General features: G+C 39.4%; 2 protein-coding genes across 3 annotated transcripts; one reads left to right on the top strand and one right to left on the bottom strand.

The window, feature by feature from the left end:
• Positions 1–10,758: 10,758 nt before the first annotated feature.
• cfap144 (cilia and flagella associated protein 144) lies at positions 10,759–11,387 on the top strand. The gene is made up of 3 exons (XM_031859321.1): positions 10,759–10,879; positions 11,026–11,085; positions 11,263–11,387. The coding sequence occupies exons 1-3, from the start codon at positions 10,759–10,761 to the stop codon at positions 11,385–11,387; spliced, it is 306 nt and encodes a 101-aa protein (XP_031715181.1).
• Positions 11,388–11,705: 318 nt separating this feature from the next.
• ebna1bp2 (EBNA1 binding protein 2) lies at positions 11,706–15,701 on the bottom strand. Of its 2 annotated transcripts, XM_031859578.1 has the most exons (10): positions 15,646–15,701; positions 15,477–15,558; positions 14,831–14,914; positions 14,527–14,699; positions 14,060–14,183; positions 13,661–13,750; positions 13,287–13,362; positions 12,968–13,073; positions 12,679–12,853; positions 11,706–12,533 (listed from the first exon to the last, which is right to left on the bottom strand). In XM_031859578.1, the coding sequence occupies exons 2-10, from the start codon at positions 15,549–15,551 to the stop codon at positions 12,486–12,488; spliced, it is 951 nt and encodes a 316-aa protein (XP_031715438.1). In that variant the 5' UTR covers positions 15,552–15,558; positions 15,646–15,701; the 3' UTR covers positions 11,706–12,485. The 2 variants fall into 2 exon arrangements, with proteins under 2 accessions (XP_031715438.1, XP_031715436.1); XM_031859576.1 differs by having other exon boundaries at positions 15,477–15,678.
• Between the last annotated feature and the right edge of the window lie 947 nt (positions 15,702–16,648).

Raw genomic sequence — 16,648 nt, 5'->3', positions numbered from 1 at the left:
CCTATTCATGAGATCTGAGCCATGGACACTTGGGTTTGTGTTATTAGCCCCAGAGCTACAGAGGGCTAATGATGCAAACCAGCGGGGCAGTAAAACGTCACAACGTCACAAAGGCGCAGAGTGCTGATCATTTGAAGGTTAGGGACAGCAAGTTTGAGAACACAGGATAACATTGAACACCATTTAGATTTGACCAATTTGGAGTCAGATTTTGAATATTTATTTGAATTCTTATAACCACTATTTTGACAGTAAAACACCAAGGTTGCGTACGAAATTTCTTCCTTTAGCTAAAACAGTATTGGAGATTTTTCTGTACTTCCGAAAACTTAGAATGAAACCATAGACTGTATAGAAGAAGACGACATCACCCATTGGTGTGTGGACTGCTTTTTGAAACCCCAAGTAAGTCATTTTGGCAATTACAATATTGGATTTTTGCCTTTGCCATCTTTTCTTTTTGCAACCAGAGGAGTCGCCCCCTGGTGGCCAGTTGAGAAAATGCAAGTTTAGGCACTTCGTCTTCACTTTTCAGAACCGAATGTTGGCACCTGAATGAAACCAATACGCAAATTGCGTACTATTTATGGTCAAATATTACAGTATGCAAACACTGGACATTACGCCGGCATAGATATCCCTCAATGCAATGCGGTAGTTATGACAAGGTTCATGGTAGACAATGTCTCACAGCTCTGTAACCTCTGTAACAATTCAATGTAATGTTAAGTATAAGATTCCACTTTGCTACGTGAAATATATTATATATATATATTAACATTTTGAAATAGAGAGCTGGGAATACTCAAATTCTCTGGTGAGACATGCAAGTATGCAAGACTGAAAATCAATCATTATGGCGATGGTTGTATGAGCAAATGCATAGACAGGGATTCATGGCACAGCTGACAACAAAGTGATATGCATTTTGCTTTTGAGGGACAACGTGTAGTACGTGGTCACCTGCTTCAAAGAATAGGAGGCAGCATTTATTCTTTACTACTGGGTCCATACAATCAAAATCTACAGCTCATCTCCCTTTCTCAGGCTACATTTACTGATGTTCTTCAAATGATCGTCTCACAAGATGTTTTGAAAAGAGAAGGGGAGGGCCGCCATAAAGTCAATGAGATCGACTCTGTTATTTCACAGTAGCAATGAAAGTCAGTGCGATAAGAAATATTGTGAAATCCTAAAAATAAGGATTGCAATAAGACTTAGTGAGGCTATAATGATACTATAAGGCTTTAAGGACTTTTCGCATCTCCTGTCTTCTCCCATATAACCTCAAAAACAACACTTTGTAGAACTAAAAATAAAATAGGCACAGCTGACAACAAAGTGATGTGTTAATTCCTGCAGGAGTGTGAGAAACTGAATTAGACAGACAGGATGTTTTGAAGTTGGCAACAGGTAAGTGGACCAAAATGCAGACAGACGTTGACAGAATAAATATGGTGATAGGCAGTTTACATACTTCAAAAGTAACAGCTGTAAGAAACACAAACCAAAGGGGCCGAGGCAGGAGAGCAGGTAATCAGACTGATGGCAGAAACAGGTAGTGAGGCAGAAAACTGATAAGAGAAAAACAGGTACCGGTAATATAAATGGTTGCAATGCTACATCTGCTTGGCAATGTGACTATTTGGCAAAGTGGTATACTGAAAACTGGCCAACAACAACATGTAGCCTGTATTGTAAACCAGATTACACTATGATGCGGGGATTAGCGATGGCTGAATAGACAGGTGAGTGGGTCATGATGGCTCTAGAAAAAACAAACAGAGGAGTCAGAGAAGCCAACCACGCACTTGGACCAAACCTGTTGAAGAAACTGGACAATCGATGATGCTTGAGAGGCTGGAAGCTGGGAGACAGGACTAATAGGGTAACTTTTTTCAGGTACATGGAGTTTGCAGTTTAAAATACTTTAAAGAAAAATCACCGGAGCAAATGTTTCATGAGGAATGTGGGGGGGGGGGGAGATGACACAGACATGTGTTTGTTTCCAAGAAAACTCTACAGTGCACCTTTCATTTATTACAGATAATTCAATATAAGAATATAAGAAGGAGAACATTTCAAACAATACAGCACTATTTAATTGGACTGGTTATTCAGATTTTAGCAATTGTTTCAAGTTAATTCTTCTGGAAATCAACATAAACTCAACACAAATAACTTAATAATTAGAACCCAATCACATTGTTCTTTCGACAAAAAAATATATTACAAAATGACATACCTGATGTTGATGTATTATTTAATTTAGTTTTCTAATGTTCAATACGTGTTTGTGAGGAACTCAGGTATATCTTTTAACTTGTTGATGATGGCACTGATGATGGCACCGATTACAGATTGCCAACAGGTGGTGTGTTTATATTTAAGGTTGTATCTGCTTGTGTTTTAAAAAGACCAAATGCAATGTGTGAAAGAATAGCGTGCTGTCAATCATGCTCCTTTCCAAAATATGTCAATGCCATGATCAATTCTGTTGGTGTCTTTTCACCAGAAGCAGGGAGAGGCAGTGACAGAGAAAGTGTGTATACCAGGCTAAAATGTCTGAGTGTGTGTGAGAGCAAGTTTGCAACGCACTTTGAACAAATTCACCAATCCAGTAACAACACACACCTGCCCACATACACAGGGGGCCACACCTGTAGCTCTGATACAAACAGATTATTTGTCACTAGTGTGTATGTGCAACCCTGCATGTGTTATGAGCTCTGGGTGGTGGTGTCTTCACCAGAAGGCCAAACACACACGTTACTGAGGTGTGTGATAAGTGAAGCATCGGGGCGGAGAGCGAAAACACAATTTCTTCAGCAAATCGATGGGATGCGAGTCGGGGTGTGCAAACAATCTCTCACATTCAAAAACGTTTCATCTCGTATATCCATGCACACTGCCTCTCTCTCATGCACACAAACAGGCACACACAAACCCAGCAGTGTCCTGTCTTGCCCACCACTTACCCAGCTAACGATGAGCTAATCTCTTGCTCATGTTAGCGTCAGGCAAAGCAGAGAAAACCCATCAACCTGACACACTCCGTCCAGGCCATCGCTGCTAATGAAGACAAGCTACTGCGGTCAGGTGGCAAATATGAGGGGAAATGTGATTATGAGACCCTTAAAAGTGTCGCTGGACACAGCTGAGTTTTCAAGCCACAGTGCTGCCTGGGTATTGCAGTATATTTGTAACTTGATCCTGAGTTGAGGCATTTTGAGTATTTTAAGAAGCAGAGTTAAAGTTCAGTTTGGTGACTAACCAGCTAGAGAGGCCTTTTAACTAAGCAGAATTTCATAAAAGTAACCAAAACTGTTTAAATGGCTCATGTGTGCCTGTGATGTTTCCACTCATCATTTCTTTCAGTGCACTTTGATAATAATTGATAATCTTACAAGGGATCGTATTGGAGACATATTGTCTCTGATTGGCACATTGGCATTGTAGCACTCTGTAACAATGTGTCTGTCTTTAGAGATCAAGGTGGGTCTGTGATGAGTAAAATGAGTAAAATAACTCAATACATTTATTGAACACTGATTACATTTTCGTTCGCTCAAATCAAATTATTCTTCGCATGATGAATTTGTCTTGAAAATATAATTGCTGTGCTTGTAAAAATGTATTTTTCATTGCATAACCCGCCTGGGTTCCTGATGAAAAAGTGCCGCAGCCACATTTTGATGCATTTGTTTTTGCATTTTCGATTTTAAACTGCATCAGCACTTCCTGTTTTTACTCTAAGAAAACTGAGGTGAAAAAGAGAATGCAAAGCCTCACAGCCAAACTTTTCAATAATCGAGTGTTCAGCTCCCCCACTGAGCAGTAGTCAACAACACAACAGTCTAAAATAGCGATGCTCCATATGGATTTTTTTTCAGCCAATACTGAAAACTGATAATGAACTGCTTCTCATGGCCGATATCAATACGATAACCGACAATTTGACATTTTTGTAATTTAGAAAAAGTTCACAACCTGTAGTTTATGCACACCTTGAACAAAGATGGATGACGTAGTATCCCATAACCCTAACTGTTGTTGTGTTCACACAAGAAAACAGAACAGGTCTGACTCTTCAAATGTTCATTTATTTTATCTAGTGAAGTATATAAAAAAAACTTGTATTGCAAATTACAGTCATAGCTTGAAAGGAAAACAAAAAAGTTGATTCTTCTCCCATTATTTTCATTACATAAACATACTGTTTGAGGAATTGACATAGTGGTACAGCCATCTGCTGTGAGGTCTATCCTAATCTATACTACAGTAATCTCTGCTGTGCTCTGTCCTAACTGAGAAAGTCTCCTTCGGTGAGACAAAACAGGAGATTACAGACAAGAGCAATGGTGACACAGAGCTAGCATCTGATGGAAAGACAGCTTTCCCACGACCACGATGTCTCCAAGGAGCCCCAGACACCCACAAGACTATCAAAACAAACGGGAAAGCACAAGTGTGCATGTGTTTGCACAAGTACCAGTACATGTGGTGCTGCTATCAACTGTTGTTTCCTTCGTGAATAGATAGAACAGTCACACAGCAGAAGTGTGTGTGTGTGTGTGTGTGTGTGTGTGTGTGTGTGTGTGTGCGCGTGCGTAAAGGTGCCCTGATTCTACAAACATGAGTTGTTTAAAAGAGAGGAAGATAAAAATCCATAATCAGATAAGTAAACACTCACAGTCCCTCTACTGGGGTCAAAAAAAAAAAAATATCTGATCAAAAGCTAAAATAAATGATTATCGCAGTACGTGAGGAGACAAAGGGCTGAGATGGGTGGGATGGTATCTGCTGTTAGATTAGTGTTCTGGTTGACTGGCAGCCACAGACAGAGCAGACACGGGGGTCCAGAGCCAAACCACAAAACCACTTTCTCACGTTCGTCACTGGAGATCTCAGTACAGCTTAGCGTGCTCTCTAACAAATTCTTAAAATCTTTATTGTCAGCTGAGAAACTCTTTTTTTTAATGAAATAAGTGTTCATACGATATCATGGTATAGTTTGGACATCTGTTTAATTGGTGGAGGAGATAAGAATGTCCAGGTAGGAAGCCTTGTTGGACATGCAAAAAGTCCCTTTGACACCAACACGGTTTATGTTTTCAACCACGACCATTATATTTCTTTAGCAGCCATGTTTTTTCGAAATAACATTTGTACATATATGTGTTTAGCCAAATAGGTTTCCTACCTTGGTTATGTCCACTGGCCCCACACTCAAGTTGTAGGGAGGTGGCTGGTGGCATGGGTCTGATACTACGGTTTACATCCGGAGTTAGACAGCAAAAGCATTTTAATTAAGGTTTAGCTAATTCATGGCTTGGGTTGAATGTTAATAGAGCAAAGATGTCTTTTTCTTCAAATCACTGCTATTTTATTTTTATTTTTAATCAACGACAATCTTTTTTTAGCCATAACCAAATGTCATGAGTGCCAAACCTAATCAGTAAAACATTAATCATTCTTTGCTACAAGCTGATATTGTAGGAAAACAAAAGAAATACAACATTGTGATAGATTGATTTGAAGATATATTCTGTATGAACATTTGGCAACTTGGATAGGAAAAATAAATTGTAATATGTGTGGCATTACATTTCTCTCAAAACATATTTGCAGCTGCAAATGAAAGGTGTATAAACTTAATATTTACGAGACATGGTTGTTACAGTAGTTGCGTTGACTTAACTATACCTTAACCATAGACGTGACACCAAAAATGTTCATGGATTATTTTGGAAGGCAATAAAAAACAAAAATAAATTATTAGGTATAAGGGAAAGAAATCTTAAACTCTTTCTGCAAAAACAGAGACATGGCATTTAAAAATTAGATACACACTATTTGAGAAAATAAAAGCTTTTGTTAGCATTAGACTATTATTCTAAGTAAGTGTTTTTGGGACACTTTATGCCTTTATTATAAAGTAGACAGTTGAGAGACGATAGTAAATGAGAGGAGAAAGAGATGGGGATTAATGGTTCATGATGGGCCAGGGTGCCACTGACACAAGTAAATACATTGATTACTAATTCAGTTACATTTTAGATACCACAGTGTGACAACCCTCCTCCTCCCATACACTAGGTGTCCTTGTTGTGTGTGTGATGATCTGTTACAGGTGCTGATTGGAGGGTCGTCAGCTGGATGAGCCACACCTGAGCTCTTCATTCAGCAGCCTGGGGCTGGAAGGAAGAGCCTTGTTGTCACTGGTGTAACACTGTTGCGTCGGTTATTGTTTGAGTGCTGTTCTATTGGTTTACTTATGTTTGCTACAAATAAATTGCTTTCTTTAGTAGCAGCCAGCTCGTTGTCTTCGTGTTTTTGTCTCAGTCTCTGAGCCGGGCTGTGACAGTAAACAGTCACATGTACTCAGAGGCATAAAGTTTGAATGCTATGCACACTAAAATAAAAAAGAAATAATGGAAACATTTACCACAGTTCAATGCACGGCGAAGACATCACTTACCATTGGATGTGTACCGTGTTGTGCTTATCGTAATTCGGAAGGCTATACTCCCCCACTGGTCATACTGGTGCATTTTCAACGAAAGCAGCTATTTAACATTCCATTCCAGACTGCATTTCTGCAACAGAAAATCAATTTACATTTTTATTAAGTGGTGCTTGATTGAAAATGGTACAGCTTCCTTTGAATCTCAGTCACAGACACTCCAAGCAAAGGTCAGCAACTTTGCCAATAGAAAAAAAATAAAATAGAGAGGGATTTCATTAAGGTTTAAAAACCTCGGCAAACATTTCCACCTCCTTGGAAAATATCAGCGGCTTTCATTAGCCATCATTCACAGAGTGGATTAGATGGAGTGTGATGAGAAAATGCGTGCAATTCTGGTTTGTTTCATCTTAAAGCAATGGTGGAGAAAATGGCTGAATAATACATGAAATAGTGTTTTAATTAGCAGGTAATGGAGGGCACTTGGTAATTAAAATAACGTCATGTTAGGAAAGGTCAGAGGCTGCTGCTGATGCTTGGAGTTAGCTAGGAAGAGAGCAAGTGATCTGTGAACAGGAGAGTAAAGGCGCCCACACTCATGCTGCATGTGTCATTCTTTGCATATGTTCAAAGACTTCTCCTTGATATGAAGTGTGGATGTGAGATGTGTGAATTATAGCTTTGAATTTGTGATCAAAAGAGTCTTTTTCAAACCTTATGGTTGATCTTTGTATGATTATTATCTTGATGGTGTAGTTCCGACCTTCTGCCGTCTAATTTCCCCCAAATTGTATCCAGACAGCAGATACAAGTCGACTCTCTTGCATTGAAATTCAGTTAGTGAAAGATTGAATGTATTTACTTTCCCCAAGATTGTAGGAAAAAGACAGCACATCAGTGGTAATGGAAAAAAAGTCACTTCATATCTTGGTGATGTTTTGGGTAATTTTATTTACAACTAATAAACAATTATAATACATTAATCCTCTGAATGTGATGAGTTTGAATATGAAAACTTCATTAGATTATATCAGTGAGTTCTCCTTTAAAAGGCCATATCATGCAATTAATACTCAAAAGTAGAAAAAAAGTTGGCACAACATATTAATGTTGAATTGAAATAGAATTGCTGACAGTTTCAGCCAAACACCTTCCACAGAGCACGACTAGTGTTTATTGCAGGTCACTCACACAAGTCAATTACCAAATTCCACACAGGTGTGCAACACCTAAAGTGAGCCGCAAACTCTCAGAAAGAAAACAGGTGAGTTGTATTGAGAATGTGTCACTTTTTTCTACTTGGAGAATTGATTGGCCGTGTCTGATATCGCTCCTTTTTACTATATAGTGCATTATCTTTACCGTCGGTTATTTTAGTGGCCAGATTCTGATTTGATTGTTTGCTTTACATCATGCTCTCAATGGAAACAAAGAACTTTCCATGTGCATGGGATGTACACCACTTCCTGCTGACAAATCCACAATGCAATGTATCACATGTAATAGACATCCAACAATACACCTGTTAGCAATTATGCAAATTACAGCTTCAAATGCAAGGCCAACAACTGAGGGACAAATCCAACAGACAAAGAACACATTATTTAACAAATAGAAAAAATTTAATTTAATTAAAAAATAAGGAAAAGTAAAGAGAGAGAGAGAGGAAATAATATAATAATAGTGGACAAATCATGCCATCCATGACTTAACCTAGAATTGTACATGAATATCAACAAGGAAAATGGCAAGCTATTTAATGTCCACAAATCTTTACAGGATAATGCTTTCACCGCACTTCACCTCACTCACTAATGATTCTCGTCAGCCACATTAAAACCAAACAAAATGCTTCCTTCCTAACACTCAGGGGACGATGGAGACTAGAGCCCTGCCGTTACCACGCATTCCTTGACAGACAAATGGCTCCTCGTTAACTATACATGTTAGAGAGGGAGAATGGGAAATAGTTAGTTGAAACCGTGTCATATTGGATCAACTCACACACCATGTGTTGTACCTTCCCTAGCATGTGGGTGCAATGGATTTTGAACAAACTCACAAACTGGCCTTTGGCTATTCCCAGCCTCAGGAACTCAAAAGCTGCCTTGATGATAACTCGGTCCGACACTGTGACAGCAGCCGGGGAACAAAGGTTGACACCACAAGCCTACCCATCCTCCGGTAATACATATTGCTCACTCTTCCTCGCACACATACACAAACACCACAGGGGACTTGTCCTGCACCCACACTGAAATCACTGAAATCTCCCCCTCCAGGGTTTGAGTTATTACCTGCTTCCATTATATCTTTCACGCAGAGCCAATAAAGCTTGAATCGGGTTATGAGACGAGAACTAAGAGCTGAACATTTCAACTTTTATTAAGCTGTCGGTTACTGTGAGAAGAAGAAAATACACACAAAATGTACACAACTACACAAAGACAGGAACAGGAGAGCGTACGAACAAAGACATTTCTTCCAAGAAGAGCAGATGGGATAGTGTGAGGGAAGAAAAGCTGGAGGAACAGGAGGAAGGGAAACCAAATGAAAGGGAAAGGAAATGTGAGTCGACAAGTGGTGAGAAGTCAGCAGGCAGCGCAGGATTGTAACTGTAGCCTTGAAAGTGTATCAGTGCACCCAACAGCAACCACCCAACCATAAGTACTATTTACAAGATGTGAAAGTACTGTTATTTTTGTGTGATCCGTGACACCGCAGAGAGCAGGGGAAGTCAAGTGTACTCCAAGACAATGTGAAGAAATGCCACTCCACGGTTTTTACACACACACACTGCGCTGGTATAAAGGTCACTGGTCATCTTGGGGGGGTCTTGATACTTTCTTAAAAGTTTGTTTCTCGTTTGTGTGAAATGCTTTAGAGCTGTTAAGCCGGCGGACACACATGCACTCGTAAGGGCTTGTGCACATGCAGTGAAAGTGTGTTTTGTGTGTGTGTGTGTGTGTGTGTGTGTGTGTGTGTGTTACTGCAGACGTACAGCAGACAGGCCTCTGGAGTGAACCGGGAAAAATGCCTCAACTGGCGCCCTAAGAGAACATATGCAAGCAAAATAAAAAAATCACACTGTACTCGGGCTGGCTTCTCACAGTCTGGACATATTCATTCATTTAGCGCTCTACATTTTGATGTGTTTGTTTGCTCCAGGCAAACATTTTCAACATGGCACAAAACAGCAGTCTTTTGAAGGGAAGGTTGTGTTTATTGGGATGAACAAATGGCTTCCGGAAGTCGGTGCGAAGCCTGCAAAGCTCTGAAAGACTACAAACTAGAAAAGCCCAATTTCTAGTCACACAGTAAGGAAAATTTAAGTTCAAATGTTGCACAAATTCTAGATTGAACACTAAATGTATTGCTGATGTCTGTCTGTAAACCAGAACCTATTTCATGTCAAGCAGAGCTTAAGAGGTTAAAGAAATAGATGGAATATTTAATGTGATGCAATGATTAAAGTACCAAGATTAAAAATGTGCATTATGTAGAATGGCCCATTTCAGAATGATATACATATTACATTACTTGATTAAAGTGATTGATGCATTGATGTGTAGGTTACATCACTTTAATGTTGCAGCTGGTAAGCTGGGATTGATTTGAATTACTTTATATACTGCTGGGTATCTTCAAATAAATTTGCATCAGAGTGAAAGATTTTTTTTCCAAACATCTAACAAATAATAAGAAAACAAGACAAGAATAAACAATAAAGTAAACATATGCAGCAAATTCTAAATAAACTAAATAATAAAATTATATACGTTTATAAAAGGAGTAAGCAGAAGTAAACACTAGGCCCCCTTTCTATAACTAACTTACATTTTGAACTTGATGTTTCAAAGTTTTGTTGATATGTTTTATTATTAATCTTAATGAGCAAAGGTTCCTAATTAAAACAATAAAATAAGTGTAGTGGAGTAAAGTAATTGGCCCTATAGGCCTACAATATCTGCCTCTGAATTGTAGTGGATTAGAAGCGTAAATGGAATCAGGCCTCCTCAAGCACCTTAAAACAGCACGTAAGTGCGTGCACCTGAGTAAAAGTACTTCGTTACTTTCCACCGCTGCTGTGATATATCTGTATGACGCTGAACTACTCATCCAACATGGACCAAATCTGAGCGCGTTCTTCCACCGTGTGTTCGAGTCACGTTACTGCAGCGCGAGGCAGTGTTTACATTTGCTAGGCAACGAAATCAGATCTATACTCACCCGCGGCTCTGAAAGCCTCTTTGTTTTGCCATCCCTCGGTTTCAGCGGCGATTGTTTTTAACATGGCGGGAAAGGAGAAACCGAATGTGGTCCATCAAAATGCAATCCACGTTGAGACAGTCCGCAAAGAGCAAAGACACCAGAAACTCCACACGGAGTTTGGCATCAATCCACACCGGAAATGTAAGAGCGTTAACTGTGAAAACGACCGGTCTGCACAACGTGTATTCTAACTTTAATACTTAGTAATTGCCGTTATTACTTTGGTACTTTTACTTAAGTGAAATCTAAAGGACTTGTACTGTGTATATTACGTTTTTCTATTTTAGTGCATGTCCCAGCAGACAACCCCATGTCTAGGAAACCAACTGAAGCGATTGCAGAGAACTGTAAGTTTACATATACTTTCTTCATACTAAAAGGGAAAACAAGTTTTGCTTTGCTCCTTTACTCTGGATACATTTCAAATAACTATAACATTACTCCAGACCCGTGTGATCCCAAACACGATGAAGCAGTTATAAACGATGTGTTGGAGAACATGTACATTTGTTTTCTTTTTCCAGTGGCCTTCATCGAGGCCTTCCACAAGGCCCAACTGGAACCCAACAAGAAATATTCAATGCCACAGACGGCGAGTCACGAGATGGGATGGCTGTCAACTCCACTGGTGAGGAAAACTCTGCTCTGACAATTAGAGTTAGCGGAACTGCAGCACATCAGGATGGCATTGTGAGCGTAGAGCCTGCATTTTAGCTGGAGGACCTGAATTCAATTACATTTAATTCAACCATCAAATGCATGAAGGTGTCTTGTGTAATGGTCATTTAAGTCGTTATTTCTAGATCTTACTCAAATGCTTATTCCGACCATTTCCCCCCCCTCCAGATCCCAACAAACTGGAATGACAAGAGATTGAATTTCCACAGAAGCAGCACAGCCATCACCAAAGAGAAGTAATCTGCCCTGCGTGCATCAAAATAAAAGCAAGACAGAAATAATGCAAGCAATCTTTGTTCAGATTTATTTGTTTATCATACAAACATACAGGTGTCATCGCCAGAAGCTGCTCTTTAGCGTTCCCATATTAGCTAGCTAAGTAAAACACTTGCAGGGGCAACATTTGCCCGAGTCTATACAGAGCACACTTGCCCATGACATACTAATTCATATTGAAGAATAGGAGAAAGGGCAAAACTATCAGCTGCTCAATATTATAAAATGTCATGTCACATGGGAGAGAAACAGTGAGTCAAGGAGCAGAGTTGGAAAAAATAAAAGTGGATATACCAAACTCCAAAAGCACACACAGTGTGGACAGCAAGGCAGTGCAGACATTGAGGAGTAATCACAGGAAGTGGCTTTAAAACCACCTTATAAAATAGGCATATGGAAAATGAATTATGTCCACAGACAATACAAATTGGTCTAACAACTAATAAAAGAAAAGAAGACATTCTATTAACATTCAAATTCTCTCTTTTCGGGAAAACAATTTTGTGGTGTGGGTAGCTCTATGTAGTCCACTCTTGGGTTTACCATTTCTGCAGAGGTAGACCTTTTCTACCAGTCATGTCCTTCAAACAGCTTCCTCAGCAATATCGCAAGACGTCTCTCTCTCTCTCTCTGGGACTTGAAGGGTACTCCACACTTTTTACTGAAGGCATGTTATACAAAAAGTTTAGAAGAAACGCCCACGTTCTCCTAAATGTCACCTGGTGGAGAGACTCGAGAAACAGGTGAGGGAACTCCTGCCTAGAAACAAGGTCCAGCTAGCCTCAGTCAGTCTTTACGAGCGAGACTTTATCTTCTTGCGCACAGACTTGCCCGGGCGTTTCTGAAAAACAAAGTGAAACATTTTTTTTAGCTTCTGCACACTACGGAGCACACAGTAAAATCTAGTAACTTTATAATTTCCTTTTGACAATGTTTCTATATTTATTAGCTCGGTAAGCAGCGCTTGATGTGTGTGTGTAACTCACGTTTTGTTTCCCTCCTTTGGCGCCTTTCTTCCCTCCCTTGCTGCCCTTTGCATTAGCCACTTTAGCTCGGAAACTGGAAACGTCGTTGTGGCTCTCCTTGGTGTTCCACTTCTTTCCACTCTTCTTGCCTCCGAAGCCAAACCTCTGGTCCTTGTATTTTCTCTTTGAATTGGGGCTATCGGAACAACATAAAAGGGTTTAGCTTTTTGTGAAAATGACACAAATGTTTAGAGTTAAAACACATTACGCTTGATAATTATTTGTGCACAGCTGACATATAACACATTACCCCTTCTTGGCCGCCGCCGCCGCTTTGTTGGCACCCTGAGGAGCGGTAGAAGAGTCTTTACCCTTCTTCTGGTCTCCTTCCAGGAAATCCAGTTTGTCGGTCATTCCTTGGAGTGAGGATGAACAGAAATGTTAAATCTCAATCGGACAAGATTCTCACACATTAATACTATTAACATAGATAAACTGTATGTTATTTTCCACAACCTTTTACAGAGGTTCATTCTTTCCCCAATGCACTATAAATGACAGTAATACATTTTCACTTTTGAGTATGAAGTAAACGATATGAATAAAAACCACAGTTCTGAAACACTCACCTTTCTGGTATTTTTTTACAGCAGTCATCATAGCCTTCTTCTCCTTCTGCCTCTTCTGAATCACTTCTACTTGGACCTAGCACACATTACAAATCCATGTTATATTTCACACCAAAAGAGGACATTTGGTATCTATTAGCATCTGGTGAAGTAGCGTCAAATCAAAGGTTGAAACCCCAAAAGTTTGCTGGTCTAGCATTTGCAGTCTTTCCATTATCACCACACAACAATGACAACCAGTGTTAAGGCAGATCTCTAGTAAACATACATGGGCAACTATACCCTACATGTAACAATACACTTTAAAGACTGGACCCCAAGAGCGAGACATTCAAGACTTGTTAGAGAAACAATATTCTTAAATGGGGACCAACCTTTTTGCCAAACTTCCTTTGCTCACGCAGTTTCTTGGCCTTCTCCGACTTCTCCAGTATCAGCTGCTTTGAGATCAGCTTCTTCCTAATCTGGACGGACGAACAGAAAACATCTTTGTTTGTGCAAATATTTGGATTTAAGTCTGAAAACAGTTTTTTCGATTAATTAGAAAATGTCAAGTGGTGGTGTTGCGGTACAAGTCAGGCTACACGTCAATATATTCAGTACACCACTCTGAGTTTAAGATAACTAACAAAAATAGAATTAGGTTGTTTTATTTAAAAAACTAAGAACAAAAAGCTTTAGGTCTTGCAGCTATGCTGTTAATTGTGAGCTTTGGACTTGCTTTGTCAAAACTGCATGTGTCATTCAAGTGTAACATTCAAGAACCAGCTCACCTTCTGCATCTGCTGATCGGACTTGGACATCTCTGCGAAGTAATCGTCAGGCCTCTTGGTGGTTATGCCATGCTTGCTGAGGAGAGGCAATGCATCCAGAACTGTAGCTTGAGCTTGACGGTAGCTATAAACAAAAAGAGATGCATCATGAATTGGTTAAATATGCACTCTGTGGCAGCGTCAGATGTTTTTTTAGTGTGTAGAAAACTCCCATGTATTCTCAAAAGCATATAATTTGGTGATGCTTTTTCAACAAGTATCAATTATTACACTGCACTGACAAATATGTACCATTCAGTATGTTGATTACTGGAAGAAAACATCAGATGTAGAAGAAATAAAAGAACAAATATGTCTAAAAGAGAGAATAATCAATAATGAATCAAGAGTTTCAGATAAGTGAACATCTGTAAAGTGGACACAGAGACTTATTTCATCACGTGTTGCATCAAGTTATGGTCACTCACAATAACATCTCTCTCTGGAAATCATCATCCGCATCGACGACTCCATTTTTCACACTCGGAATGTTCCCTTCAGTGTTGGAAAAAACGTCTTCAGCCGGCAGGTTGGTCATATCCAACCTCTCCACCCAGGGAAGGTCTTTACGGAGTTCAGCGAGGCAATGTTTCAAACCCTCCTGCATCACAACACACAGCGTATTAGCAACATTTTGTAGACGCCATAACTAACCACTCATAGCAATCTAACAAATCTGGACAGGAATTGTAACATGTTTAGGATTGAACCTGTTATTGTAAATTTACTCACCACATTGTTGACAAACTTTTTGGGTTCATCCACCAAAACGTTCATCCCCGGCTTCAACAACCCCTTTGCAAAGGCTTCTTGAAGCTAAAGAACACAAAATGCGTTACAGCATATTCTCTTATAATACCTTGTTTTGACACCAGACACATTTACTGCCAATGCATAAACAAATAAACAGCATGCTGAACCAAAGTAACAGTCCTATTGAACCAGATTCAGAATCAGGTTTATTGCCAAGTAGGAACTTGAAAAAGCACGGCCTGCAAAATTCAAGAAACATAAATATAGAATAGATAAACCAAAGAATATGACACAATGTTAAGTAAACATAAGCACACTTTATCTGTTAAAAAAATGCAAAGGCCTGCACAGTTTGGCACAGGGAATGTGCAAAAGTTTAGAGTAGGAGGTAAGGTTAACGACTATGTGCTATGTACAGAGTAAATACAAGGCTGTTTGAAATAAATATTACAGACTCCGACCGTGTTGATGTTGTGCCTTCACATAACGTTACTGTAAACAAGTGTCAAGTTTGTCTAATCTACAATTTGGTATCAATCAACAACTATTGGGCACAGTAGTTTTACAGCAGTGAGATTTGGCTCGCTACGGTTAGCTAATGTTAGCATGTCAACAGCTCACTCACCTCATCGTCTGATAATTCACTGTTTTCCTCCTCCGACTCTTGTCCGAGCAGCGACTCCTCCTCTGCCGAATCCATAGTCCTGCTATCAATAATCATAAGGTGACAATATGTGATATAGTGGCCTGTAAACGTGAAGAAACCTGCCGTAAATGTGAGCACTGCTCCTCACATGCACTGAGCGTTTCACGTGGGGCGGAAGTGACGGAGGGTAGCGAGGTTGAAGGTGGCACCAACAGTCCGCCGACCGGAAAGGATGTTTGAAATCAAAGGTTCCTACATGGTGGGGAAAAAAAAATCTCATACAGGAAAATACGGTGGCGTCAATGGTTTTATTTATTCTGTAATACTTAATATCTCGTTAGTTGTTATTTTCAGAAACTTTACCATCGTGTTTTTATTTTTATTTTATTGAAATTCCCCCTTCACTCCTCAATATAATTAGTAACGTTATATGTTGTTGTTATTATTGCAGTTCTCAAAAGACCGCACACCTAACATACAGTATTTCACGTACAAAACACACATTTTATACCGAAAACTCATGTAAAATTTAAATTAGTAAAAATAACTTTACTTCAAGTCTATAATATCAAGAGACTCCTCTTGGGGGCGCTGTCGTGCACCTCTTCAGATTGATGTGATACATATATATATATATACTGTATATATAGCTCCGTCATGCTCACACACAGAGCATATATTTACATATTCAAATCAGAATATAATAAAAATCTAAAAACAAATATAAAGTTACAAATACTTCTTAGATATAGCCCAAGTTTAAAATACAGTAGTATTTATGGTGGCGTGCAGAGGGTGAGGTTATGATATCAATGTCCACTAATGTAGGCTAATGCCAATAAAGGTTATTGGCATGATTTAGATCGATAGACATACAGATAGATATGGTTGTAATTTGTCGAGGAGCAGCCACAACCTTGTTAAAGAGGTAAATGCATCTCAAATAATCTAGCAACTGTAAATGAAGCCTCATCAGTTACACTTGCCACCTCATCAAGAAAGAAACTATCAATATCACTTTTCCAAAGCTCTCTCACCAAGTCGATTTCTGTCACTTTGACACGGCTCAATTGAGAGTGGTGTCTGCAGCGTTGGCCCGCTGTCATGAGAGATCAAGACAGGAGAGGCTAATGACTAATAGTACTTTCTGC

Source organism: Anarrhichthys ocellatus, unplaced genomic scaffold (genome assembly GCF_004355925.1).
Source record: "Anarrhichthys ocellatus isolate YVR2014 unplaced genomic scaffold, GSC_Weel_1.0 scaffold22, whole genome shotgun sequence".
Classification (NCBI taxonomy): domain Eukaryota; kingdom Metazoa; phylum Chordata; class Actinopteri; order Perciformes; family Anarhichadidae; genus Anarrhichthys; species Anarrhichthys ocellatus.
The sequence above is the reverse complement of the archived record's forward strand: the minus strand, read 5'-3'. Positions and strand labels throughout refer to the sequence as shown.

Coding starts and splice junctions, on each gene's coding strand:
- cfap144 (XM_031859321.1), top strand. CDS start 10,759: ATGGCGGGAAAGGAGAAACCGAATGTGGTCCATCAAAATGCAATCCAC. Junction 10,880..11,025: donor CATCAATCCACACCGGAAAT/GTAAGAGCGTTA, acceptor TTTCTATTTTAG/TGCATGTCCCAGCAGACAAC. Junction 11,086..11,262: donor TGAAGCGATTGCAGAGAACT/GTAAGTTTACAT, acceptor TTCTTTTTCCAG/TGGCCTTCATCGAGGCCTTC.
- ebna1bp2 (XM_031859576.1), bottom strand. CDS start 15,572: ATGATTATTGATAGCAGGACTATGGATTCGGCAGAGGAGGAGTCGCTG. Junction 14,700..14,830: donor AAAAGTTTGTCAACAATGTG/GTGAGTAAATTT, acceptor GTTGTGATGCAG/GAGGGTTTGAAACATTGCCT. Junction 12,534..12,678: donor CCAAAGGAGGGAAACAAAAC/GTGAGTTACACA, acceptor TTTGTTTTTCAG/AAACGCCCGGGCAAGTCTGT.